The 27,277-nt window shown below is 40.1% G+C and overlaps 1 protein-coding gene across 1 annotated transcript; it reads left to right on the top strand.

The window, feature by feature from the left end:
* Window positions 1-19,059: 19,059 nt before the first annotated feature.
* Window positions 19,060-19,731, top strand: LOC109185283. The gene has a single exon (XM_019335262.1). It carries the CDS (start codon window positions 19,060-19,062, stop codon window positions 19,729-19,731), a length of 672 nt encoding a protein of 223 aa, XP_019190807.1.
* The last annotated feature ends 7,546 nt before the right edge of the window (window positions 19,732-27,277 follow it).

Raw genomic sequence — 27,277 nt, 5'->3', positions numbered from 1 at the left:
TCATTTTCACCCCATTTCTCCATCAAATCCATAAATTTTTTCTCCATATTTCAAATTATTTGAGCATGGCCTCTAACCCATGAATTTATGCTTTCCTTTGATTTTTGTGTATTGAATTGCTATGGGGTAGTGTTTAAATGCTTGCATTTACTTTGGTAAATAATATTATGCGTTTACATCACAGTGCACATGATTTTTGGTAAGAAATTTGCTTGTGAACACATTATGTGGGTTGTATGATGTTGGGTCTTTGTTGTGATAAAATGGGATGGATTGGCACTCTAAAGTGCTTTAATTTCGTATGTTTAAAATCATGCTTATAAGGTGTTTAATAAAATGTCTAAGTGAGATTTTCTACCATTATATGCATAATTTTTAACCTTATTTTTGAACATTGAGGACAATGAAGTTCTTTAAAGTGTGTGTGTGGGGGGGTGGTTATATTGAATTTCCTTTTTCTTTTCTTGTATTTGTCTTTGCTTTATTATTTATCTTAGATTAATTTTGTTACTTTTGACTTCTTTTTGGACTAATTTTAAAAAATCTCTCACTTTACTTCTTATTTTTGGGTTTATGTTTTTGTGCTTAAATATTGAATCTTTATTGATGAAAATATTTTGAGAAGTTAGAAAGTATACTCATAATTTTGATTGTTCCCCACTTGGGTTTTTTTTTTTTTTTTTTTTTTTTTTTTTTCTTCTTCTTAAATATTGTATGTTTTGCTTGGATGATGCATGTTCTTGTTGTGACTAAATTATTTGTGCTAGCATTTAGTTGCAATTACTCTTTCTTGTTAATTTGTGGATTGTTTTGGTTGAACTTGTTACATTTCAATGTATGATGATGAAATCAAAGTGTAGCATAAAATTGAGTTACTTTTTTTGTCAATATTTTTGTTAACCATATAATAATTGAACTATATATTTCTAAATCTAATGGTTAGTGCATACTAATGAAAGTTTATGTGGATTCCGACATTTGATAACTTGCTAGAACTTGTTTCAATATTTCACTATTTTCAGTTTAAACAAACTCAACTAACTCTAAAAGTTAAAACCATCAAACAAAGCTAAATTTTTAACTCTGTAACAAATAAATATCAAATATTAACACTCAAGAATTATTTAAAAAACCAATTTATCAACTTCAGATAACAAAAATCATGCAATCACCACCCAAGTCAAATATTCCATCCATCAACAAAAATAGGCAAGAAAAATAAAAAATGCAGGTAATTCAAATTTTTCTTCACTCTTATTCACCTTGGGACTCTTCTTCTCAGGTGCAACATTAACAATTCTATCACTCAAGAAATTCAACTTTTTACCTTCATTATGCCCTCTTTCATCATAGTGATCGGGGATAATTCTCTTCCTCAAAGGTCTTGCTACCAGTCATATCAACCCTATAACAATCTTCAACCATGGGAAGTTTGGGCTAATCAAGAATATTAACGGACATTTGGTTAGAAGGAAGGAATTAGGGGAGAAAGGAATTGTAATTTGGTGGGGAAAGAATAATGTGGGAATAAAATAGGAATTCAAATTACAGTATTTGGTATGCAGATGGGAATAAAGTAGGAATTCAAATTACCGTGTTTGGTATGCAGGAATAAAACATGAAATTGAAAGGGAATAAGTAATACAATGACTTAAATGTCCTTATATAATAATAATAATAATAATAATAATAATAATAATAATAATAATAATAATAATAATAATAATAATAATAATAATTATAATAATTTAAGAGGGATATAATTGTCTTCACTCTCTCTTTTTTTCTCCCATTGACCACCGAATTGCAATTCTTTGGTGGAGTTGCAATTCTCTCCAACCAAACGGTGTAATTGTTCCTCCCATTGAATTGCAATTCAACTACAGCTAAACTACTTCCAACCAAACAGGCACTAATGGGGTGTTTGGTTAGGATGAAGGAATTATGAAGGAAAGGAATTGCAATTTGGTGGGAAAAAACATAAGGTGAGAATAATGTAGGAATTTAAATTACATTGTTTGGTATGGAGAAATAGAATTATTGAAAATGGGAATGAATAAAGTGATATAAAGACTAAAATGTTTAAGTGCAATAAGTTCTTTTGTCATTTCATCCATTTTTTCCTTTCCCACAAGCATTGAATTGCAATTCATGTGGGTACCCATGAATTGCAATTCAGCAAAAGGAGGGAATTGCAATTCCGTGAAATTGCAATTCCCTCTAACCAAATTAAACACTGTAATTTGTCTTGCAATGGAATAAAGTGAGAAAAGAATTCCAATTAATCCAACCAATTCAAACACCCTAAATGCAACTTTTTATTCTCCAAAAAGTAAAAAAAAAAAAAAAAAAAAAAAAAAAATTAATGACCCTTTCTTCACATCAATTATACCTCTTGTAGCCAAGAAAGGTCAGCCCAATATGATTGGAATGTAGGAATTCTCTCTAATATTCATTAGAATAAAATCACAAGGCACAAAATACTTGTTCACCTGGATCTAGACATTCTTAGAATTTCAATAAAACTTTTGAGTTAATACCCAAAATCGTCCTCGACTATAGTGGTTGACGGTAATAACGTTACCGGTAAACAATAATATAATAATGCTAAAAGAGGGTAACAATAGTTGTATTGCTTCTTCTCTCAGTATAGAAAGTACAGTGTCTTTGTCCAGAGTATTGAACGTCCCCCTCCAAGCTGAGGGGAGTCCCTACTTATACAAAAGCTGCTAACGGTAACAACATGAGCATAAATGGGGAGCTAAGCCTTTAATTCTCTCTCATCAATGGTGACATCAATGGTGGCTTCAATGGCAGTAAAGGTGACAGCCGTTTGAATTCTGCCCGTTGGGTTTCCATGTGGTGTCGGGTCAGATGCTGCTTATGATCCGGGAAGGGTGCCAGCACCATTATCCTGTCACCAGTCTCCCCTACTCCCGAGTCTACAGATGTGTTTGAGTTGACTAGGGAGTAAGACTGAATTTGCTTGATATCGTGCAGAATCCCGGTTGATCCCGAGTATGTGATTTTATTTTCCAAATCACACATGAATTTTTTTATTTTTTTTTATGCTGGCCGGGACGGCCTGCGGCTTAGGCTGGCTGAGGCGTCGCCTCGACCGATCGTGGCCGAGGCGTGCACCCCGGCCGATCGTTCGTGGCCGAGGCGTCGCCTTAGGCGATCATGGTTGAGGCGTCGCCTCGACCAACCTTGGCCGATCGTGGTCGAGGCGTCGCCTCGACCGATCGTGGCCGAGGCGAGCTCCGGCCCCCCTTTTTTTTTTTTTTTTTTTTCGGACAGGCTGAGACGCCACCTCGGCCAGTGGCCGAAACGCGGGCCTCGGCCTGGCTGAGACGCGGGCCTCGGCCTGGCCGAGGCGTGCGCCTCAGGCCGTAGGCCGAGGTACTGCGCCTCGGCCTGGCCGAGGCATGCACCTCAGGCACTAGGCCGAGGTGCTGCGCCTCGGCCCGGCCGAGGCGTGCGCCTCAGGCTCCGGCCGAGGCGTGCGCCTCAGGCTCTAGGCCGAGGTGCTGCGCCTCGGCCAATGGCCGAGACGCGTGCCTCAGGCTCTAGGCCGAGGTGCTGCGCCTCGGCCAATGGCCGAGACGCGTGCCACGGCCTGGCGGCCTTTTTTTTTTTTTTTTTTCGCTGGCCGAGCTGCGGCTTAGGCTGGCCGAGGAGCGTGCCTCCGGCCGATCACGGCCGAGGCGTGCACCCCGGCCGATCGTTCGTGGTCGAGGCGTCGCCTCGACCGCTCGTGGCCGAGGCGTCGCCTTGGCCGATCATGGTTGAGGCGTCGCCTTGGCCGATCATGGTTGAGGCGTGCGCCTTGGCCGATCGTGGTCGAGGCGTCGCCTCGACCGATCGTGGCCGAGGCGAGCTCCGGCCCCTCTTTTTTTTTTTTTTTTTTTTTTCGCTGGCCGAGACGGGCTGCGGCTTAGGCTGGCCGAGGAGCGTGCCTCCGGCCGATCACGGCCGAGGCGTCGCCTCGACCGATCGTAGCCGAGGCGTGCACCCAGGCCGATCGTTCGTGGTCGAGGTGTCGCCTCGACCGCTCGTGGCCGAGGCGTGCACCTCGGTCGATCATGGCCGAGGCGTCGCCTTGGCCGGTCATGGTTGAGGCGTCGCCTCGACCAACCGTGGCCGAGGCGTGCGCCTTGGCCGATCGTGGTCGAGGCGTCGCCTCGACCGATAGTGGTCGAGGCGAGCTCCGACCCCTCTTTTTTTTTTTTTTTTTTTTTTTTTTTTTTTTTAACGGACAGGCTGAGACGCCGCCTTGGCCAGTGGCTGAGACGTGGGCCTCGACCTGGCCGAGGCGTGCGCCTCAGGCCCTAGGCCGAGGTACTGCACCTCGGCCTGGCGGAGGCGTGCAGGCCCTCGGCCGAGGTATGCGCCTCAGGCCCTAGGCCGAGGTGCTGCGCCTCGGCCCGGCCGAGGTGTGCGCCTCAGGCTCCGGCCGAGGCGTGCGCCTCAGGCTCTAGGCCGAGGTGCTGCGCCTCGGCCAATGGCCGAGACGCGTGCCTCAGGCCCTAGGCCGAGGTGCTGCGCCTCGGCCTGGCCTAGGCGTGCGCCTGGGGGCTTTTATTTTTTTTTTTTATTTTTTTTTTCTTTTTTTTTTTTTCGGCTGAGGCATCGCTTTAGCCGTGTTTGGCCGAGGCGTCTCCTCAGCCGTGGGCGCTGGCCGAGACGCGTGCCTTGGCTAGTGACCGAGGCGCGCGCCTCAGGCCTTTTTGCGGCTCGGCTTGAGGCGCCGCCTCAGTCGTGCCTTGGGCCGAGGCGTGCGCCTCGACCTTGGTTTTTTTTTTTTTTTTTTTTTTTTTTTTACAATGTGGCGTCGGCCGGCTTTTGGTTGATCGAAGGTGGTGCTGAGAACCTTTTATTTGAGCGTAGTAACCTGGGCAGACCATGATTACAAAATATTGTTTACAGATCTGGGCGGACCACGACTACAAAATTTTACTTATAATATCTAATTAAATGTTCTGTGTTCCATACCCTATCGATCATCCTTGCAGATGTTGTGGACTTGAAGGTCCTTTCCGCTAATCTTTTTGCATGCTTTTACGTAACAACTGTGTGCTGCTCGCTGGTCTCCTCTTACGACTCCTAACCCACTCGGAGTAGGGAACTTCATACACAAGTGTTCCACCGACACTATGGCCTTGAGGTCCTCTAGTGCCGGTCTCCCTAAAATGATGTTGTGCACACAAGTGATTCTTACCACGATGAATTCCACGTCATGTTTGCGAATGTTAGGGCTCGTGCCTATCTCTACTAGTAAGACCACTAACCCCTCCGTCTCCACTGAATCACCCGTAAATCCAGAGAGTGGGGTACGTACTTCTTTGAGCTGGTTTCTAGGTATCCCTAATTTGGTGAAGGCATCGTAATACATCACATTGACTGAAACACATCCGTTGACTCAGGAGTAGGGGGGACCGGTGACAGGATAATAGGGCTGGCACCCGACCCGGATCACAAATGAGCATCTGACTCAGCATCACATGGGAACCCAACGGGCAGAACTCCAACGGTTAGAATCCAACAGGTGTCACATTTATTGTCATTGATGCCACCTTTGATGCCACCGGCCCACCATTGATGAGAGAGAGTTAAAGCCTCAACGCCTCATTCATGACTCTTCATATTCTTGCCGTTAGCTCAGCTCCCAAAAGATGTCTCTTCATGTTGTTACCGTTAGGACCTAGCATAAATAGAACTTCCCTCAGCTGAGCAGGGGACACACTGTACTTTCTATACTGAGAGAAGAAGCAATACAACTATTGTTACCCTCTTTTAGCATTATTATATTATTGTTTACCGGTAACGTTATTACCGTCATTGGTGCTTTCATTGAGAGCCTGAGTCCAATACTCAAGCAGGCTACGACACACACAACTCATTCCTCTTTCAACAGCAAGCTTGAAAGAATGGTGTCCCGCAGCTCCCATGGTTCCCGCAACGTGAACAATGGCAATGCCTCAGGAGACCTCCGGAACCAACTCACCAACAATCGCAGAGGGGACCTTCGAGACCAACTCAACAATGGAGGGGTGAACCAAGCCGTGAACCTCCAGGCGACTGCCGATGTCATTCAGCAAGCAGTGACGGCGGCGCTAAATCAGGTGGCGGTGGGACTGCAAGGCCAAGTGCCCCCGCCACGGCCCCAGGAAATAAGGGTGGAGACCCAAAGAAGTGGACCAGCCAGACGACAACCAGGCCCTTCCCAATCTGCACCAGAACGATTGGGACAAAGGGCGCCCGTGCGGCAAAGATTAGGACCACGGGCCGAGGGATCCTCTACTAGTGGTCCTCGCCAACACAAAAACAGAGAAGCCGAGAGATCACCCACAGAGGAGGTGGGCGAGTCTCGGGAGCCGACCCCACGCCAACATGTTGATGAGTCGGCCTTACGTCGACACTTGGAGGAGCGACGCGTCGAAGAGCCGGCTCCGCGATGGCACTCGGCGGGGAAGCGACGCGTTGATGAGCGGGCTCCACACCGACACTTGGAGGAGCGGCAGCCGGCCCTGCGCCGGCACCCTGATGAGTCGGCCCTGGTCGAGAGGCTGCAGAGAAGAATCGAGGAGTTAGCAAGAAGGGTGGAGGCACGGGAGCAGTCGCCGGAACCCGAGGTACGAATGGCAGCACCATTCTCCCCAAGCATCATGGACGTACCTTTGCCGAGGGACTTTAGGTTGCCCGCCATCAAGGAGTACACGGGGGTCACTGACCCACTCGTCCACATGACGAGGTACAAGGCCGCTATGGTAATGATCGGGGAAGGGGACGCCATCATGTGCCGAGCGTTCTTGTATTTCCACAAGCAGTTGAATGCCCACCACCCCCGCTCTTACGAAGATCTGATAAGGACGGCTAGCCGCTATGCCGAAGCAGAGGACGTCGACAGAAAGAAGAAGGACGAAGAGGATGGAAGGAAAGGTGGGAAGCCTGGGAAAGCGGGTCCGCCCAGCCAGGCACCACCCTCGAACCACCCGACCGCAGGGAAAGGCCGAGACAATGAACGACCTCACCTGGTCCCCTTGCGTAATCTAACTCCTCTTACCCATCCCGTCAGTGTCATTCTACAGCAAGCTGAGGAGATGGGAATGGTAGAATTCCCCGAGGAGTGCATGAAGGTCTCCCCAAAGGCAGACCAAACAAAGTACTGCAGGTTTCATAGTCAAGCCGGCCACGATACAGATGAGTGTCACGTTTTGAAGAGACAAATAGAAGAACTCATCCAGCAGGGCTACTTTCGGCATTTTGTCAAGCGATCCAAGCAGCAGCAGCAGCCGCAGCGCGATCCATCAAAAAATCCACCAAAAAATGTCTGGAGAAATGAGGATGTCACCGAGCCGTCCACCTTGAAAAAAAGAGAGCACGACCAAATATCTTAGCAGAGTGATAGCGAGAAAGAAACCGAGGTGGTTCCTAGACGACAAAAGAAGCACACCATACACTTTATCTATGGTGGACCTGCAGGGGGCGACACGCCCGCGGAAAGAAAGAAGTGGAGCCGGCGGCTATACGTGGGAGAAGTGGCGAGTCTTCCCAGAGAAAAGAAACAGAGACAGGAGGCCATCACCTTCTCTGATGATGACCTCCCAGAGGGCCCGTTACCCCATCGTGACGCCCTGGTAATTGAGATGGACGTCAACGACGTCATTGTCCGCCGCATCTTAGTCGACACGGGAAGCTCAGTCAATGTGATGTATTACGATGCCTTCACCAAGTTAAGGATACTTAGGAACCAGCTCAAAGAAGTACGTACCCCACTGTCTGGATTTACGGGTGATTCAGTGGAGACGGAGGGGTCAGTGGTCTTACCAGTGGAGATAGGCACGAGCCCTAACATTCGCAAACTTGACTTGGAATTCATCGTGGTAAGACTCACTTGTGCACACAACATCATATTAGGGAGACCGGCACTGGAGAACCTCTAGGCCATAGTGTCGGTGGAACACTTGTGTATGAAGTTCCCCACTCCGAGCGGGATAGGGGTCGTCAGAGGAGACCAGCGAGCGGCCCGCAGTTGTTACGTTAAAGCATGCAAAAAGATTGGCAGAAATGATCCATAAGTCCAAACCATCTATAAAGATAATCGATCGGGTATGGAGCTAGGAACATTTGATTAAGTATTTTCCTTAATATTCTAGTAGTCGTTTGGGACTAGTGTTTGGTAATCGCGGTCCGCCCGCTTTGCATTCTAAAATCTTTTGGAATAATATCTCGTGCTTGTGGTGCGCCCATGTTGTTTCCAAATAAAAAAAAAAAAAAAAAGGAACGAGTCGCACGCCTCGGCCACAGGTTGGCCGAGACGTGACTCGACTCGGATGGCCGAGGCAAGCCTCGGCCAAAGTTCGGCCGAGGAGCCCGCCTCGGCCACAGTCTGACCGAGGCACGCCTCGGCCACAGTTTGGCCGAGGCACCTGCCTCGGCCAACGCCGAAGTCCGTCTCGGCCAAAGAAAAAAAAAAAAAAAAAAAAAAAAAAAAAGGCTACGCCGGCCCCAGCCACGAGTGGTCGAGGCGACGCCTCGGCCACGATCGGCCGGAGGCGACACCTCGGCCACGATCGGTCGAGGCGACGCCTCAGCCACCTCGGCCACGATCGGCCGAGGCGCACGCCTCGGCCCTGGTCAGTCGAGGCGACGCCTCGGCCACGATCGGTCGAGGCGACGCCTCGGCCACGATCGGCCGAGGCGCACGCCTCGGCCACGGTCGGTCGAGGCGACGCCTCGGCCACGATCGGTCGAGGCGACGCCTCGGCCACGATCGGCCGAGGCGCACGCCTCGGCCACGGTCGGTCGAGGCGACTCCTCGGCCACGATCGGTCGAGGCGACGCCTCGGCCACGATCGGTCGAGGCGACGCCTCGGCCACGATCGGTCGAGGCGACGCCTCGGCCACGGTCGGCCGAGGCGACGCCTCGGCCACGGTCGGCCGAGGCGACGCCTCGGCCACGGTCGGTCGAGGCGACGCCTCGGCCACGATCAGTCGAGGCGACGCCTCGGCCACGATCGGTCGAGGCGACGCCTCGGCCACGATCAGCCGAGGCGACGCCTCGGCCACGATCGGTCGAGGCGACGCCTCGGCCACGATCAGTCGAGGCGCACGCCTCGGCCACGATCGGTCGAGGCGACGCCTCGGCCACGATCGGTCGAGGCGCACGCCTCGGCCACGATCGGTCGAGGCGCACGCCTCGGCCACGACCGGTCGAGGCGACGCCTCGGCCACGCGATCAGTCGAGGCGACGCCTCGGCCACGATCAGTCGAGGCGACGCCTCGGCCACGATCAGTTGAGGCGCACGCCTCGGCCACGATCAGTCGAGGCGCACGCCTCGGCCACGATCGGTCGAGGCGACGCCTCGGCCGGAGGCACGCACCTCTGCCAACCTAGGCCAAAGCCTATCTCGGCTAGCATAAGAAATAAAATAAAATCATATGTGATTAAAAAAAAAAGAAAAAAAATATAAAATCACATACACAGGATCAAATAAAATCGCATATCCTAAATCAAGCAGGATTCTACACAGGATCAAGATAGATTCAGCCTTACTCCCAAGTCAACTCAAACACATCCGTTGACTCAGGAGTAGGGGGGACTAGTGACAGGATAATAGGGCTGGCACCCGACCCGGATCACAAATGAGCATCTGACTCAGCATCACATGGGAACCCAACGGGCAGAACTCCAACGGTTAGAATCCAACAGGTGTCACATTTATTGTCATTGATGCCACCTTTGATGCCACCGGCCCACCATTGATGAGAGAGAGTTAAAGCCTCAACGCCTCATTCATGACTCTTCATATTCTTGCCGTTAGCTCAGCTCCCAAAAGATGTCTCTTCATGTTGTTACCGTTAGGACCTAGCATAAATAGAACTTCCCTCAGCTGAGCAGGGGACACACTGAACTTTCTATACTGAGAGAAGAAGCAATACAACTATTGTTACCCTCTTTTAGCATTATTATATTATTGTTTACCGGTAACGTTATTACCGTCAGTGGTTTTTCTCAATTTTGTCCTAAACGACTTTAGTGACCTAATATCGTCACAGACTTTTGTATTTCGCTCAATTTAGTCCCAGACTTTTGTGTTTTTGCTCAATTTAGTCCCTCATTTGTTATTCTGTCCATTTGGTGTTAAATAAATAGACAATTCAGTAATTTTAATATTGGCATCTCTTTACCCATAGACATGTGAACTGCGAAATCCTTTTTTTTTTTTTACGAATTACTCCTAAAACTGCGAATATAAAATTTGATTTGTAGGTCCGAGAGTAATTCTGGGTGTAATTCGTACAAGAAAGAGGAATTTCGCACTTCACAAGTTGAAAGTAAAGAGAGATCAATATTGACGTTACTGAATTGTCCCTTTATTTAACACCAATTTGACGGAATAACAAATGGAGGACTAAATTGAGCGAAACACAAAAGTCTGGGACGATATTAGGTCACCAAAGTCGTTTAGGACGAAATTGAGAAAAACCACTATAGTCGAGGACGATTTTGGGTATTAACTCTAAAACTTTTGGTCAACTTGCAAGCAAATTGAAGTATGAATTGCACAAGCTTTAAATTGGCTCCCGAAAATTTAACTTTTTGCAAAGTGATAGGGGCATTACATTACATTAACACCCACTCTTTAATCACAAAGTAATTTATTAAGAGACACATTTAAACTCGTATTATACTCGGATTAATTTCCTTTCACACTGGGCCCACCGATTTAAGGCTATATATTAATTTGACACAAGATTGTAAATATGTAATTGGAGTAAAAATAATCCAGCTGATGGCGGAAGCAGTCAAAGGAAAGCTCCCATAATAAGAAAAAGAAAAGACAAGCTAAGGGTGGTACAAAGCTAAAGCTTTGACTAGCCAAGAAATGCGCAACTTGGTCAGCCTCTTGGTAGACAATTAAATTAAGCACTATTTTGCTATCTTTTTGTATTTTAAACTTTTATACATTAGTAAACATCACATGTGTTTTTTACAAATTAAAAGTGGAATATCTTAGTTGTATTGACTCCATGTTTGGTTGTCAATCACTGTTCTTCCTTTTTTTTTTTTTTTTTTTTTTTTTTTTTGAGATTGAATTTGAATTGGTTATGTAAGTTCCATATTTTAATTATTAATACTGTTAAATTTCATCCTAGAATTAGGTTACATTTACCCTTAAAAATTACTCCTTAATATGCTATTATTGTACAATTGTTTTTTTACTATTATGTAGCAAATTCTCTTATGAGACCCGTGAGACGGGTCATTTTTTTTTTTATACATATTACATTTTTTCACATAAATATTGTAATTTTCATCATAAATAACTTTTCAACTTTTAATATTACATTTTGATTTAAAAGTATTACACTTTTTTTTTATCAAAAATATCACATTTTTTCATAAGTATTACACTTTCTCTCATAAGGAACAATTAAGAAATTTATCCACGAGTATTACATTTTATCTCATAAGTAACTATTCAAATCTAAATATTACATTTTGATTTTAAAATATTATATTTTTTTTCAAAAGTATTTCATTTTACCATACAAGTAACAAATTAAACAATTTATTCTTCATTAGTATTATATTTTTCAACATAAATATTATATTTCCATCATTACTCGACACTTTTCACACATAATAATAATCCGTGAGATAGTTTCACAGGCACTCTTATGTAAATTGTTTTTTGACATTCTTTATTAGATTAACTTATAGTGAAGCATATGTTATTATCACAAAATCTTTTTTATTTTATTTTACTATTATATAAATTTTTTAATGACATTCTTTATTAGATGAACTTATAGTGAAGCCAATCAAATTATGAATATTCAACAAACAAAGAGTGAGAGTATTTTAAGAAAAAAGTGTAAGTAAAATGACAATTTAATGAATTATAACCCTTAGCTTGTCCTTAGCTTCCACTAGTTTTGTATATAAGAATCAAAAGAGAATCTCCAACCTAAGATTATGAGATTAGAATTAGAATCTTAGGTGTCCCAAATATTCGGCATCCAAACGTGCCTTTTATATTAGGTGTTGTTCAGTTGCACTTTCCAACTAAGTAGGATTACAGGATTGAACCTGAGCTGCGCTGCCTGATATTGTCTTTTTACTTTCTTCTTCCAAAAGTTGAACCCCAACCCTAAGGAGCCCCCACACCCCGACTCGACAGAGCATTTGGAAGGATGTAAATCATGGTAACTCAACTAAACATGAACCACAGAGGCTAGACCGGTGCTCACTGCGCATAAGGAACTCCCCTCACTTTGAGAGGTTGCTCACACACTGCCGCTGGTGAGACTGTTTACTTTCAAGATGGTATGCCATGAGCAAAAATCTAACCTTTATTAATTAGTTGAGTCATTATGATTTACCACTTCACAAATTTATAGGTCGGGTGTAGGGCGCCTGCGGTGGCGATTCCATCTTTTTGCATGTCACAAGTTTGGTAAGAATTGCATTTGAATTGTTTTTCTTTGAGTCATTATTTTATGGACCATGGTCCACATAGCAGTATGGATCACCAAATAAAAATTATATTTATTTATGTACATAAAATATGTTATTTGAAAGAGAAAATTCCACTTTTGGTTCTATGACTATTGGGGTGTTCTTAATTGTAGTTCAAGAGTTTTAAAACCGTGAATTTAGTATTGTAACTATTCTAATCTTAACTTTGGACCAATGTTTGCACAGCTATCGGTTTCGGCTGTGAAATTGAGAAGAAAGAGAAGAGAAAAAAAAAAACTCCGACCGAGTTGAGAAGAAAGAAAAGAGGGGAAAAATAATTAAATTGCCCTCATTATTTTACCCATTAAAATTTTTTGGCTACTTTTCACCTGTAATTTAACTGGACGAACTAAATTGAAAAAAATTAAATAGTTACAGTACTAACTTGACAGTTTTAAAATTTGTGGACTGCAATTAACAACACCCCAATAATCATAGGACCAAAAGTGAAATTTTCTCTTATTTGAAAGTATATTATTTGAATACTGAAAATATATTATTTTGAATATTTACTGCCAAATAATGTACATTCAATATACAAATAGTGTACTTTTAGTATATTGAAAATGTATCTTGTATTCATTAAAAATACATTATTTTATATACTATCAAATAAGACACATTAAATACACAAATAATGTATACTTTTAATATATTAAAATGTATTTTGTATTAATGGTTCACAAAGTTGTGTAGATCATAGTCGGCAACAAAAAGTTGCCTTCTTTTGTAGTGGTGGTTGGATAGTGGTGAACTCCGATACATTTGTATTCTTTAAAACAACTTCAATAATATACAATAATATATTTATAATAAGGGCAACCCAATTGGATCGATTAGATTATTAACCTAATAACCATAAAGTTATATAAGTTACTTTTTTGTTGGACAGGTCGAGTTTACCCAAGTTCATACCCTCCCTCAAGTAGTGTTTGTGGGTCTCCCTCGGCACCCAAAAATTTATTTTAATAATATATACTTTTAGTTTAAAATGTCTAAAATGCCCATAATTTTTAAAACGTTTACAAAGTTTCAACCAACTACATTTAAAGCCATTTTATACTAAAATTGAAATAATTTTTAAAGTCGAGAATTAAGATTTTTGGTAAGAGTTAATACCCAAAATCGTCCTCGACTATAGTGGTTTTTCTCAATTTCGTCCTAAACGACTTTGATGACCTAATATCGTCCCAGACTTTTGTGTTTCGCTCAATTTAGTCCCAGACTTTTGTGTTTTTGCTCAATTTAGTCCCTCATTTGTTATTCTGTCTATTTGGTGTTAAATAAATAGACAATTCAGTAATTTTAATATTGGCATCTCTTTACTCATAGACATGTGAACTGCGAAATCCTTTTTTTTTTACGAATTACTCCTAAAACTGCGAATATAAAATTTGATTTGCAGGTCCGGGAGTAATTCTGGGTGTAATTCGTACAAGAAAGAGGAATTTCGCACTTCACAAGTTGAAAGTAAAGAGAGATCAATATTGACATTACTGAATTGTCCCTTTATTTAACACCAATTTGACGGAATAACAAATGGATGACTAAATTGAGCGAAACACAAAAGTCTGGGACGATATTAGGTCACCAAAGTCGTTTAGGACGAAATTGAGAAAAACCACTATAGTCGAGGACGATTTTGGGTATTAACTCTTTTTGGTTTTGACTTTCTACTTTTATGTCATGTTTGGTTCGCGGAATAGGCCTGAAATGACATAATATTTTTAGTAATAGGCATATTCCTTTGTTTGGTAAAAATTTTTATTTCCAGGAACATTCTTCCTGGAAATGACCTATTCTATTCCCCTTACAAGGGGAATAGCTATTATTAAGGCCCCCGGTATTAACCTATTCCCAAGTCCTCATGAATAGATTTTATATTTTATTTCTTATTTTACCCTTCCTCCCTTTCTCTCTGTTTTGCATCTCTTTCAATAGGATTTTTCTCTAGCCAGTCTCCGCCATTGCTGAACTGCTGCAACCCTGGGAAACAACTGAACCACTCAAAATACATGACTCCATGGTTCAAGATACGTCTCTCTGGGTCGAAGTTGTTGACTCCGTGGCACTTAGGAAATTTTGCTCTGGCGATTAGAGACAAAAAAAGGTGACTTTTCGTTCGAAAAAATAAAACCGCCGATTTTCGGCACCGGCGTGCACTGTTCCGACGATCGGAACCGGAAGTTTTCTCTGCCTCGTCGAGGCGGTCACGGGGATGAGAGGCCGGCAACTCATCTCTATTGAGGAGATCATCCACAACGTCCGAAGTCAGCTGGGGGTTTTGCTACGCGAAGGCTTCGTCCTCTCCGACGAGGTGATTGAGTGCTTCCGGACTGGCGCTCCTCTGCCCAGGCCTTCACGAGCCTTCGTCCGTCCTTCCCAGAGTGTGCGACGTCCGCAGACTGGAGATCGGCCGCCATCGGAGAAAGTTCGTGATCACGACGCTGTCTCGTCATCGGCAGCTCCATTGACCATTCCGGCTGGCGACGACTTCTATCAACTCCCAGGGATCATCGCGGGGACTCAACAAAGCGACCGGCAGGATCGGATTGATGATCGGCCCCGGTTGCGACGTCGGGTGGGCCGCGACTTTTTTCGTCCTCCGAGTTTTTTCCGACGATGGAAACTGTGCAAGGGCAATCGGAGGGTGGTGGCGGGGTCGCGGCTGAGCGGCGAACAGTTCCCCCAACTCAGATTGAAGATCGCCGGCGTCCTGAAGTTGCGGAGTCAGTTTCGCCGTCGCTAGGGTTCTGCTTAGCTATGGCGGTTGGCTCGACGGCGGGTGGTTGGGACCTCACGGCGAAGGCTTGGGAGAAGACAGAGATTACTAAGGCTTGGGAGGGTTTACAATATTGTAATTTGTATTCAATATATTATTTATAAATCTTTTGTAATAATAATAATAATAATAATAATATATTTTATAGAATTAAATTTATGTCTTTAAACATATATTACATTTTTATTTCTTTAACCAATCAAATGTTGGAATACAATTCCTAAAGTCCATTCCTTCAGCGAACCAAATAATAGAATACAATTTATATTTTATTCGTTACCTATTTTATTCCCTCTAAATTCATTATATTTCGTGAAACAAAGGTGTCATTAGAGTTTTAGTACATTACACTAAAAATAATGTTTTCATTTTCAATTTAAAATAAAATGTCCAAAAGGCCCTTAACTTGTAAATCGTTTACAATGTGTCAACCGATCGACGACTACATTTGAAGGCATTGCAGACAGTATATATTAGACTAAAATTAAAATATTTTTTAATGACAAGAATTAAAAATAGATGTGATTACATTTGATGAAAAAGAAAAATATTAAAATGTTGTTATAATCGAAAGCAAAGTAAACTCCTTTTAATTCAACTATAATAACTTTTAAATCAACAACATGAATAAATATTGAGTTAAATGCATCTCATAATTATAAATATACATTTTAATTATATTAATTAAAGATTGCACGCTAATATAATTTTCCACCATTAACTAATATAAGGCCAAACCATCAATTAAGCTAGTGAAATAGGTCTTTTGTGTAAAGAATATTAATTCAATGATATAAATTTAAAGAAAAAATTTCAAATTAGTCACTGAATTATACATAAAAGTGAAATTGAAGTGCAATTAGATCTCTAAATTACCCAAAATTATGTAATATTGAAAAAATTTTACTTGTTCTTCAGGTCATCGCTTATGTGGCAGTTATCATATTAAAATAATTATTATTTTTAAATTTATTTTAATAATTTAAATAAAATTCAATAAAAGATAATAAAAAAGGAAAAAAAATCCACCCCTCCATGTCTTGTTTTCCTCTCTGGCCTAGAGTCATTTACTTCATTTATCTGTTTTTCTATTTCTCCAATTTTTCAATTTTCTTCTCTATTCCTTCAGTTTTCCATTTCTCCAGTTTTAATTTATAATGTTCATTCCACATTATTCCTCCAATTTTTTATTTTTTGATCTCTCTCTCTCTCTCTCTCTCTCTATATATATATATATATATATATATATATATATATATATATATATATATATATATATATATATATATATATATATATAATTTTCTTAAAAATAATTTTATAATTAGTTTCAAAACATAAAAAAGGTTCAATACACTAATAATAAATGTAAAAAGGTAACAAAATTATTAAATAAATTACAATTATTTCAATCATTTAAGTACGTAGTTTGATTACATTGATTACACATCAAAATACGCAAAACCTCATTAAATACAATCAACCCATATAGCATTTGTACACTAAATAATAATAATAATAATAATAATAATAATAATAATAATAATAAATCATTATTATTATTATTATTATTATTATTATTATTATTATTATTATTATTATTATTATTATTATTATTATTATTATTATTATTATCTACAAATCTACAAATCTAATAAAAGTCAATAAAGTTAGGCCCTTAACGGGAACGAAAAAATGTTGGTGTAATTTTTTGTTGAAAATCTTAAAATGAATGGTTCATATTATTTTAATTTGAGTATTTTTATGATTTTTCTTATTTACCCTCTATTATATTATTTTCTTCCCTTAAATAACTCTGCATTTCAGTAGTATAATCTTTAGTAATGAAATATCCCGTTAACTATTTTTTATTCTTAACTTACTCATTAATTTCTATAAGAAGGTTTTTAGGTTCGATTGTTCGAATCCCACCCCAATCAGAATTGACATAATTGTTAAACATATACTACTAATATATTAAAATGTATTAAAAATACAATATAAAATTTAACATAAACTTTGGTCAAATAATTAACCCGACTAAATACATAGCATTCGAAGTTGAGCATCAAAGATTATAAATCAGGAACCATGAAAATCATTTTCTTGCCTTTAAAAAAAATTATGTTAAGTTTTTTTTTTCGTTTAATTAATCTTTTATTGATTATATTTAGAACAAGACTCAATATTTTAATTACGTTTTTGCATTATTCGAGTGATGATAGTACTAATTCCCCCCGCTCGTATAGGATGTATGTACTGTATGTATATGTATGAACAATATGATAGACAAGAAGATGTAGAACCAAGTACTCTTTTATTCATGTTGTTCTCTTGCATGTATCAATAGAGAGAAGGAGGAGAGTACTAAGGTTTATATAGAGAGAGAGAGTGACCAAGGGGGAAGCCCCTAAGTTGGAGGGCTAGAAGCCCTTTTATAGGCGCAAGGAGGTGGCGGGTTTGACCCGTCACCTTTGACCTTGACCCTTAGACCGGGATCAAACCGTTTGATCCCGACCCGACTATAAGCGGAAATACGGACCCGGGGTATATAACTTATCAAGAATCCCCCCTAGCCCGTGCCCTGATGATGAGCTAACGAGGAAGGGTTCGGGCTGGAAAAACTGGTTACACGGTCCGTGACATGTGTCGGTTTTGATTACCGCGTTAATAACTACGGCTTGCTCTTGAGAACTACGAGTTACTTGGTCAGGCGCTTCCCCTTTTTCGCACTCGGTTTATGAATCGAAAGTCCCAAGCGGAGGGACACTAAGAATGGGGCCGCTAAGAGACCCGAAGGTCTAACGATGAAGAGACCACGGAGGTCATTTTTGATCGAGAATTGATGACGAGGCCGGGAAAGTCGGTCAACTTAAGAAGAGTTTCGGTAAACGAGCTAAGTCGGTCTACTCGGGAAGTGCTTTTGGTGAAACGAATGCGATTCGACCGACGAGCAAGCTAAGCGCTTTGGTGAAATGAATGCGATTTGACCTATTGATGAACGACTCGGTCTACTCGCGATGCGCTTTGGCGAAACGACTGCGATTCGACCGGCGAGCGAGCTAAGCGCTTTGGTGAAACGAACGCGATTCGACCGATCCACTAGGGAAAACTTATTAGAATTAGATGTCTATAATGCCTATAATGCCTTTATTTAAAAAAAATTATTCATTATACAAATGTTTAAAAAAGATATAATTTCATTAGTTATATTATCTTTATTTTCTACAATTCAAAGATTCCTTACCTTCAAATTAATTAATTAATTATATTCACTACATTGTCCATTGTCTTCTTTTTATACTATCTTGTAATTAAATATCAAAGTTATAATAAAAAAATATGTTATGTATTTATTTACCAAGTATTTTATACAAATATAATAAATTTTAAAATTTTATTTGTGATTTTATACAATCCTAATTGCATTTTTTAGTTGGATTGCCTAAAAAAAAATTGCGATTCTAAATAGCATGGAGCTGATAATTAAGAAATAGTTTGGTTAAATATAATGACTACAAAAGACGCCAGGCGTGGGTTTAACCATGGTTAGGTGATTGATTGATTGTTGAAGTTAACCATGGTTACTTATCCTCTTCATTCTTTTTAAAGGCCTTACCTCACAACATTAGATACCCATACACGACACAAACAAACGGAAGAAATCAATCTATTTATCAGACCCAAATTCGAAGAGAAAAGAAGAGAAGATCAGAGCAGCCTTTTCTTTTACTCTGTTTGTTTGTTTATGGCGTTCTACATGGAAGAAGAGGAGGTGTGGAAATGTCCAAAACACCCCTCCAAGCGTCGGAGGAACGGCATCTGCCCCGTCTGCCTCAAGGATCGCCTCGTCACCCTCTGCCCTGACTGCGCTAACGTGCGCCCCTGCGCCTGTTGCGCCGCCGCCGCCGCCGCCACCTCCTCTTCTTCCTCCGCTTCCTCCTCCTTCTCCCTCTTCTCCTCCTCCTCCTCCCGCGGCGAGCCCGCCTTCCAGCGATCGAGATCCGTCGGAATCCCTTTCCTCCGCTCCCGCGGCCACGCCCTCTCCGGCTCCGTCCGGTGGAACCCGCCGCCGGAGACCGCCAAGAGCAGCAAGACGCCGTCGTCCTTCTGGTCAATCCTCCGGCCTTCGAGTTCTGCTTCCACCAAGAACAAGAGCCGGAAGGAATTGGTGGAGGAGAAAGAAAACCAGGAATTCAAATCCAGTTACTTCACCGGGAACGGTTATGGCGACGAGAGAATCGAGGAGTTTACGCGGATGATGATGAGATCGAGATCGGTAAGCGTGGCAATGACGTCAGTTCCCGGTGACCCCAAGAAGGCCGGTAAAGGGTGGCACTTTCCGAGCCCGATGAAGGTTTTCCGGCAGTCCAAGGCTGCAAAAGTGGTTCAAGAGCGTTCTCCGTTGTATAGAGGTTGACTGGTTCAGTTTTATTTTATGGGGATTTTTTGTTTTTATTTTTTTTTCCATCTTTTTACTATTTGTACTTTTCTGACTACACATAATATGAAAAATGAGTATTAAATAACTAGCTAGCAAAAGTGCACTGCTAATAATATAATTGTAATTGGTTTTATTATAATATGTAAATTCTTGCAGCTTCTGTATTTACATTTTTTAAATAAATATAAAAGAATCTCATTATATTATACCAAATTAAATAACTAAAATACCAAATTACATTATTCCAACAATATTAATGCATTCTAATTAATTATTTATTTGATAATTAACCATAGTGTGTTATGTTAGATAAAACTTTTGTAACCAAAAATAAATTGTAATATTACTACACTTATTTTGAAAAAAAAAAATTAAAAATTTGAGAATTGATGGCTAAACCATTTGCACGGAGTAAGATGATTTACACAATTTTGCTCTCAAAGTTTAGTGTAATTGGTTTCTCGTCTGACTTGGGGTCATGACGGAAGGCGACAGTGTGGGGTTCGAATCTCACTGGATGCTGGAAAGTCTGAATTGGATCCCTTACGCGCACATAAAGACTAGAATATGACCGGTGGGCTGATTGTGCGACTTGCAATTTACCTCCGATCCATAGAAATTAGAAACTCTAGAGGCGGGATTCTATGGGCTTAAGATTATTCCAGCTAAGCTAGAATCACCTAAGTTTAAATAGAAAAAGATTTATACAATTTTTATTTATTTGAAAAGTATTGATAATAAGAACTCCTAACGTTTATATTTAATGTTGCCCGATTGAGATTTGATCGAATTAGTCTTATGTTACGGGAGGATAACTGAGTTAACTAGTTGAAGTGGTTTTTTTGAAAGACTAGTTGAAGTAGTTGAATATATTGAAGATAATAAATATTTATTAATAAGATTTGGTCAAATAATTGGTACATGGTTGTTGGTTAAGGTAGACTTAGACTACACATTCTATTTGGTAAAATTGGGAATAGAATTGAATTGAATTTATAGTTAGTTGGGGGCTAAAGGTGGGTCAATTCACAATAATCACAAGAAGAAAACATGTTGTGAGAGGATTACTTAGCAAATGTTGATAAGAAGGAATTATAGGGGTTTTGTTATGAGGTCCATACAATTGTGTTGTTATGAGGTGCACATGCAAGGTGGTGTTGTCTATGATTTACAAATGCATGCCAAACACATCAAGCTCACAGATTAGGTAATAAATCTTTTCTAATACAGTCAATCCCCTTGTCCCATATCATGCAATTGCACATCAACCCACCTAGCTTTCCTTAATTTCTATTATCATACAACCATTTTTTATTTTTTTGTTGTCACATCTAAAAATATCGTCGATAGAAAATAAAGAATAGGAAAACTGTTTAAATTGACCACTAAACGATATAAAAAATGCATTAGGGAGTTGAATTAAAAAAAAAAAAAAGAGTAATTGACACCCTCAAGAAGTTAAACAGCATGCAATAGGACCAAATAACATGGTAATCTTGTTATTATAACTGATTATGTATCATTTTTTTTGTCATTTCTATTTATATTTACTAAAATTATTATATATTTAAGCGTCTCTTTATTAAAAATTTTCATTCACAGTTATCGTCCAGATGAAATCATCGTTTTATGTCAATTTGAGACAAACACATAAGCAAGTTTCATCTTCGAGATCCTGAGAATGAAGCAACAAGCTCTGTATTTGATTGAGATGAAACATGATTTTATCTGATCTCGGCGATGAGTGTGATTGAGGTTTTTTAATGAAGAAATGCTTAGATGTATAAGAATTTTAGTAAATATAAATAGAAATGGTAATACAAAAAAAAATATGATACATAATCAGTTATATAATAATAAGTTCCCAAAAGGAATCGTCACTTGTGGGAACTGAACCGGGATTATCCCAAAATTCTTCTCCACAAAGAAAATTTATTTACCACTTGAGCTACCCTATTGAGTTGCTTAAAAAACTTGTTATTTGGTCTAATTGCACGCTTTTAACTTGTTAAGGGGGTCAATTGTACTTTTTAAAATTTAATAGTCTAATTGTAGTTTCTTCTATAGTTTGTAGTTAATTTGAACTTTTTTCCTAAAAAATAATAAGCTTATTTTTGTAATCCATTTGTCTAATTTTACTTGCTTTATTTATTATATAATAGTCAAACTAACTCTTTTTTTTTTTTTTTTTTTTTTTTTTTTTGCTTATTTTCTTTAATATTTTTTTTACTTATTTTTAAATTTAATTTTTTTTTATCTTTAATAGTACTTTTAATTTAGTTTATAAATATATAAATTTTTTTATATTAATGCTAAACTTAATATTATGAAAAATTGAATTAAAAATAATTTCAAAAAATCTTTGTTAACTGAATTAGACATATAAAATGTGATGGAGAGAGTAATTTAAAAGATTTTGTTAAGTAAGTGGATCTCTTTTAAATATGATGTAACCAAAGTTCAAGGTAAAAAGAAAAAAAAAAAGTTGTGATGCTAAATGTAAACATATTTTTGCAAACAAATTTACGCAGCAATAGTTTGATTTCATTAATTTCTATCCATTGATAAATTCACAAATAAAATAAATAAATATAATTTTTTTTAATAAATTCGTATTTTCCAAATCACACGGCAATTTATATCGTGAATCAAAGTTCACATAGTATTATGGACCCTAGATCGAAACTACGTTATTTTGATATTTAGGCTTTAACAGATTTTGCAGTTTTTCATTTTTTTATGTTTCTACACAAATACTGATATATTTCAGGTGCAGAATATACACAAGATACAAAAATTCACAATACAAAACACATACACATGTTATATATTTACTTATTTTTTAAATCTGATTTAGATAGAAATTTTATGTTATATGGGCACTACATATTTTCACAATACAAGACAAATTCATAACATAAAACACACAATATGTTGTGTGTTACACAACTACTAATCTATTTCAGGTACAAAATTCATACTCTTAAGGCACAGAATTGCATAATACATGCAAGACACAAAAACTCAACACAAGACACATACATGTACATGTTATATATTTCAGGTACATAATTCATACTCTTAAGATACAAAATTTCATAACACAAGATACAAAAACTTACAAACAAGACACAAACACATGCTTTATTGTTAAAAAAAAAAACATATGACGTGAACTGAATAACAAACCGTTACAGTTAAAATTAAAATTCAAAAACAAAGTCGTACAGGATAGGATCAACAGTACACTATGGACCCTAACGCACGATATAAAAATTGGAATCACACAATAAAAAAATTTACACACGTTGTTGGTTGGATGGACAAAATATTATTATTTAACTAATTAAAAGCTCTCCTATTGTGACTTGTGAGCTAATTCAAATATAGCACAATACAAAATATACACACGGTTACGACTAAGCCCAATTATTATACTAATGAAAACTTTCTCCTATTGCAAGCTAATGAAAAATCTTCAACTAACTTGTTATGTATTTTTCTAACAAAAAATATGTTTATTCATTAAATCAAATTTAAAACTCTTGCATAAAGACAACTACAAAGTCTTCTCACTAAATCTCCACACCAAGAGCAAATACAAAACATGAAAATCTAGTACGGATCAAACTTGCCTTGGAATCTTTTATATATATATATATATATATATATATATATATGTTGAAAAAGACTTAATTCAAGCCCGAGCTCGTGTGCGCCGGCACGAATGTCGTCCGAAAATTGGCAGGTCTTGCGAGCTAAGTTATGCCAAACTTCGGTATCATTTTTTCAACATATCATTTTTCCACTACGCCACTGGAATGTTTCGGCTTTGAGGGGCCGAAACTGAACAGCACGGCCTTGTGGCCGAAACATCCAACAACGGCCTTGTGGCCGAAAGATGTTTCGGGCCTATGCCAGAAAGATGTTTCGGCCTTGTGGTTGAAACATTGAGGCCGAAACTGGGTGAGGTCGAAAGTTGAGGCCGAACCTTGTACGCCAATGGTCTGGAACCCGAAAGTTCTGACTGTTGTGGAGATTGAATTTATCTATTACGGAATTAATTTTCTATTAATTTCAATTTTGAATTCTGAATTCAATTCTCAGGTAGTGGCCTGCTGTTGTAGCTGTTGGAAAGCCAGCTTTAATGTCAGTTTTAATTGCCGTAATAAAAACTATTAAAACATTCACCCCTATATAAGAAGGAGTTGAGCAGTAGCAGATTTATACAACAAGAAAGTAACAAGAAAGTAAAATTTTCAGCCTCAAAACTCTCTGCTTCTACTCTTTCTTAAGCCTATTGTGTTCATAACCTTGCTTTGTTCGCCGGATTCCTTGTTTGGGTGCTCAAACATTGAATCGCAGCAAGTTTTATCCTGGGAAGCCTAGGCCAGAACGCTCCTAGCACTTTTGGGAGGTGGCAAATAAGGTTTTAAGGAAAGAATGATCGCTTGACTCTTGCTAAAAACCCTACACCAAACACTAGCCAATCTCTTCATCTTTCCTTCCCCTTTTTCCAGAAAAATAATAATATTATTTTATTGGATTATTATTTGTTTTCACCAACGGATTTCCCAACAATCTTAAAAGCTTATATCTTCGTTTTCCCGTTGGTGGTCTTCTCCGAATTTCATTGAAGAAAATGGAGCATCCCGTACTGCCAATCGATGGGAAGGAAAATGTTGTTGAGAACAACAATGGTGGGAACGGAAACAATGTTGCAAATTCCCAAGCACCACCAGTAAATGTTGGTTCACAAGATGGTGGGAGCACCGAGGGATATATTCCCATGACTCGGGTACCTTCGGTACCGAGCGGATCGGCTGAAAAGCCGGAGAAGTTCACCGGTGTTGGGTCGAACTTCAAGAGGTGGCAACAAAAGATGTTGTTCTACCTAGCAACTCTCGGCTTGGCAAGGTTCTTGTCCAAGAGTGTTCCTGAGTTGAAGGAACAAGATGCACAATCCGTGATGGCAGTTGGCTATTGGAAGGATTCGGACTTCCTTTGCCGGAACTATATCCTGAACGAATTGTGTGACATGCTATATGATGTATATCGAAATATAAGCACATCGAAAGCATTGTGGGAAGCCTTGGATCATAAGTATAGAAGTGAGGATGCCAGTGCAAAGAAATTTGTGGTTGGCCGAATCCTCGACTTCAAAATGGTTGATTCCAAGACCGTGCTGAGTCAGGTAGAAGATTTGCAATTAATCTTCGACGAGATCCATGGCGAGGGCATGGTGAGTGAATCCTTCCAAGTGGGATATGTGATCCACTTGTTGCCTCCAGGTTAGAAGGACTTCAAAAACTACCTTAAGCATAAGCGAAAGGAGATGAACCTGGAGGACCTGATCCATCGACTCAGAATTCAGGAGGGGAACAGGACGAATGATAGGAAAGTTCCTGTCATTGATGGCGCTAAGGCCAACGTTGTGGAGCACGGTAAAAACTCCAAGAGGAACAAGAAGGACAAGAGGAAGCTAGGTCCGAAAGTGGTGTGACCAAAAACAAGTTTCTTGGTGCATGCTACAATTGTAGCAAGCCTGGCCACAGAGCGTCTGAATGCAAGGATCCAAGGAAGAAGAACAAGAGTTCTGAAGCCAATGTTGTTGGAGATAGCAGTCAGAAGGAGGTCGAGATTAGCCTTTTGGCTATGGTGACCGAGGTGAACCTCGTGGGCTCTAACCCACGTGAGTGGTTCATCGACACTGGTGCAACAAGGCATTTGTGTTGCAACCGAGAGATGTTCAACACCTTTGAGACCGTTGAGGGTGAAAAGGTGTGGATGGGAAACTCTAATCAGTCTGCTGTGGAAGACATGTGCAAAGTGGTTCTGAAGATGACTTCTGGGAAGGAACTGATGTTGAACAACGTGCTGTATGTTCCGGAGCTGAGGAAGAATCTTGTGTCTGGCTCGCTATTGAAAAAACATAGCTTTCGCATGGTGTTCGAGTCAGACAAAGTAGTTTTGTCCAAGTTAGGGATGTTTGTTGGTAAAGGATATGTAACTGATGGGCTTTTTAAGCTCAGTGTAATTCCTGTTATCAATAAAAGCAAAGTTAATTCTGTTTACTTGCTTGAGTCTTCCAATTTGTGGCATGGTAGACTAGGTCATGTTAATTTTAATTCTATACATAGATTAATTAGCATGGACCATATTCTTAACTTTCAAATTAACACAAATAACAAGTGCGAAATTTGTGTTGAGGCAAAACTAACGAAAGTACCTTTCAAATCTGTTGAAAGGGAAACTGAACCACTATAATTAATTCATAGTGATTTGTGCGATTTTTGATCGATACAAAAGAGAGGTGTTAATAAGTATTTTATCACGTTTATCGATGATACCATACGATAGTGCTATGTGTATTTGCTTAAAAGCAAAGATGAAGCCGTTGATAAATTCATTCTTTATAAGAATGAAGTGGAAAACCAACTTAATTGGAGAATTAAGAAGGTTAGAAGCGATCGAGGTGGTGAGTACGAAGCACCTATTGGTGACTTCTGTGCAAGTGTAGGTATTATACACGAGCGTACGGCACCTTACGCACCTCAATCGAACGGTGTTGCCGAACGAAAGAATCGTACATTGAAAGATATGATGAATGCGATGCTTATAAGTTTGGGCCTACCTCAAGGTATGTGGGGTGAGGCGATTTTGACAAGTAATTACCTTTTGAATAAGGTACCCCGCAAGAAGCTCGATAAGACTCCTTATGAGCTGTGGAAGGGTAGGAAACCTTCCTACCAGTACCTGAAAGTGTGGGGGTGTCTTGCCAAAGTTTTGGTGCCAACACCTAAGAAAGTAAAGATAGGTCCTAAGACGGTGGACTGTATCTTTATTGGCTATGCACATAATAGTAGTGTTTATCGGTTCTTAGTACACGAGTCCCATAATCCGGACATACATGAGAACACGATAATAGAATCAAGAAGTGCATATTTCTTTGAAAATGTATTTCCTTTTAGGTCCAACGAAGGACCAAGTACGTCAAAACGAATGTTTGAGGAATCTATGAATAATGATAGTTGGGAATCTGTGAGAGAACCCGAGCTCGAGCCGAGACGCAGTAAGCGGGCAAGAGTTGAAAAATCATTTGGTCCTGATTTTCTAACTTACTTGTTAGAGTATGATTCGGGTACTCTAACTTGTTTATTAGAAAATGAACCCGCGTTTCTATCTTTTTTGATAGAGAACGAGCCTCAAACGTATGTAGAAGCCGTGACTTCTACGGAAGTACCAATGTGGAAAGAGGCTATAAAAAGTGAAGTGGATTCTAGCCTACAGAATCACACTTGGGAACTTGTTGATATTCCTTCGGGAAGTAAACCCTTAGGATCCAAGTGGGTCTTTAAAAGGAAAATGAAACCTGATGGTTCCATCGAGAAGTATAAGGCTAGGCTTGTAATCAAGGGTTACAGGCAACGCGAGGGCCTTGATTACTTCGACATGTATTCTCCCGTGACGAGAATAAACTCCATTAGGATGATTCTTGCCATAGCCGCGCTGCGGAACTTGC

Source organism: Ipomoea nil, unplaced genomic scaffold (genome assembly GCF_001879475.1).
Source record: "Ipomoea nil cultivar Tokyo-kokei standard unplaced genomic scaffold, Asagao_1.1 scaffold1317, whole genome shotgun sequence".
NCBI classification, from domain to species: Eukaryota; Viridiplantae; Streptophyta; class Magnoliopsida; order Solanales; family Convolvulaceae; genus Ipomoea; species Ipomoea nil.
Note: the sequence above shows the minus strand (reverse complement) of the source record. Positions and strands in the feature narration are given on the sequence as shown.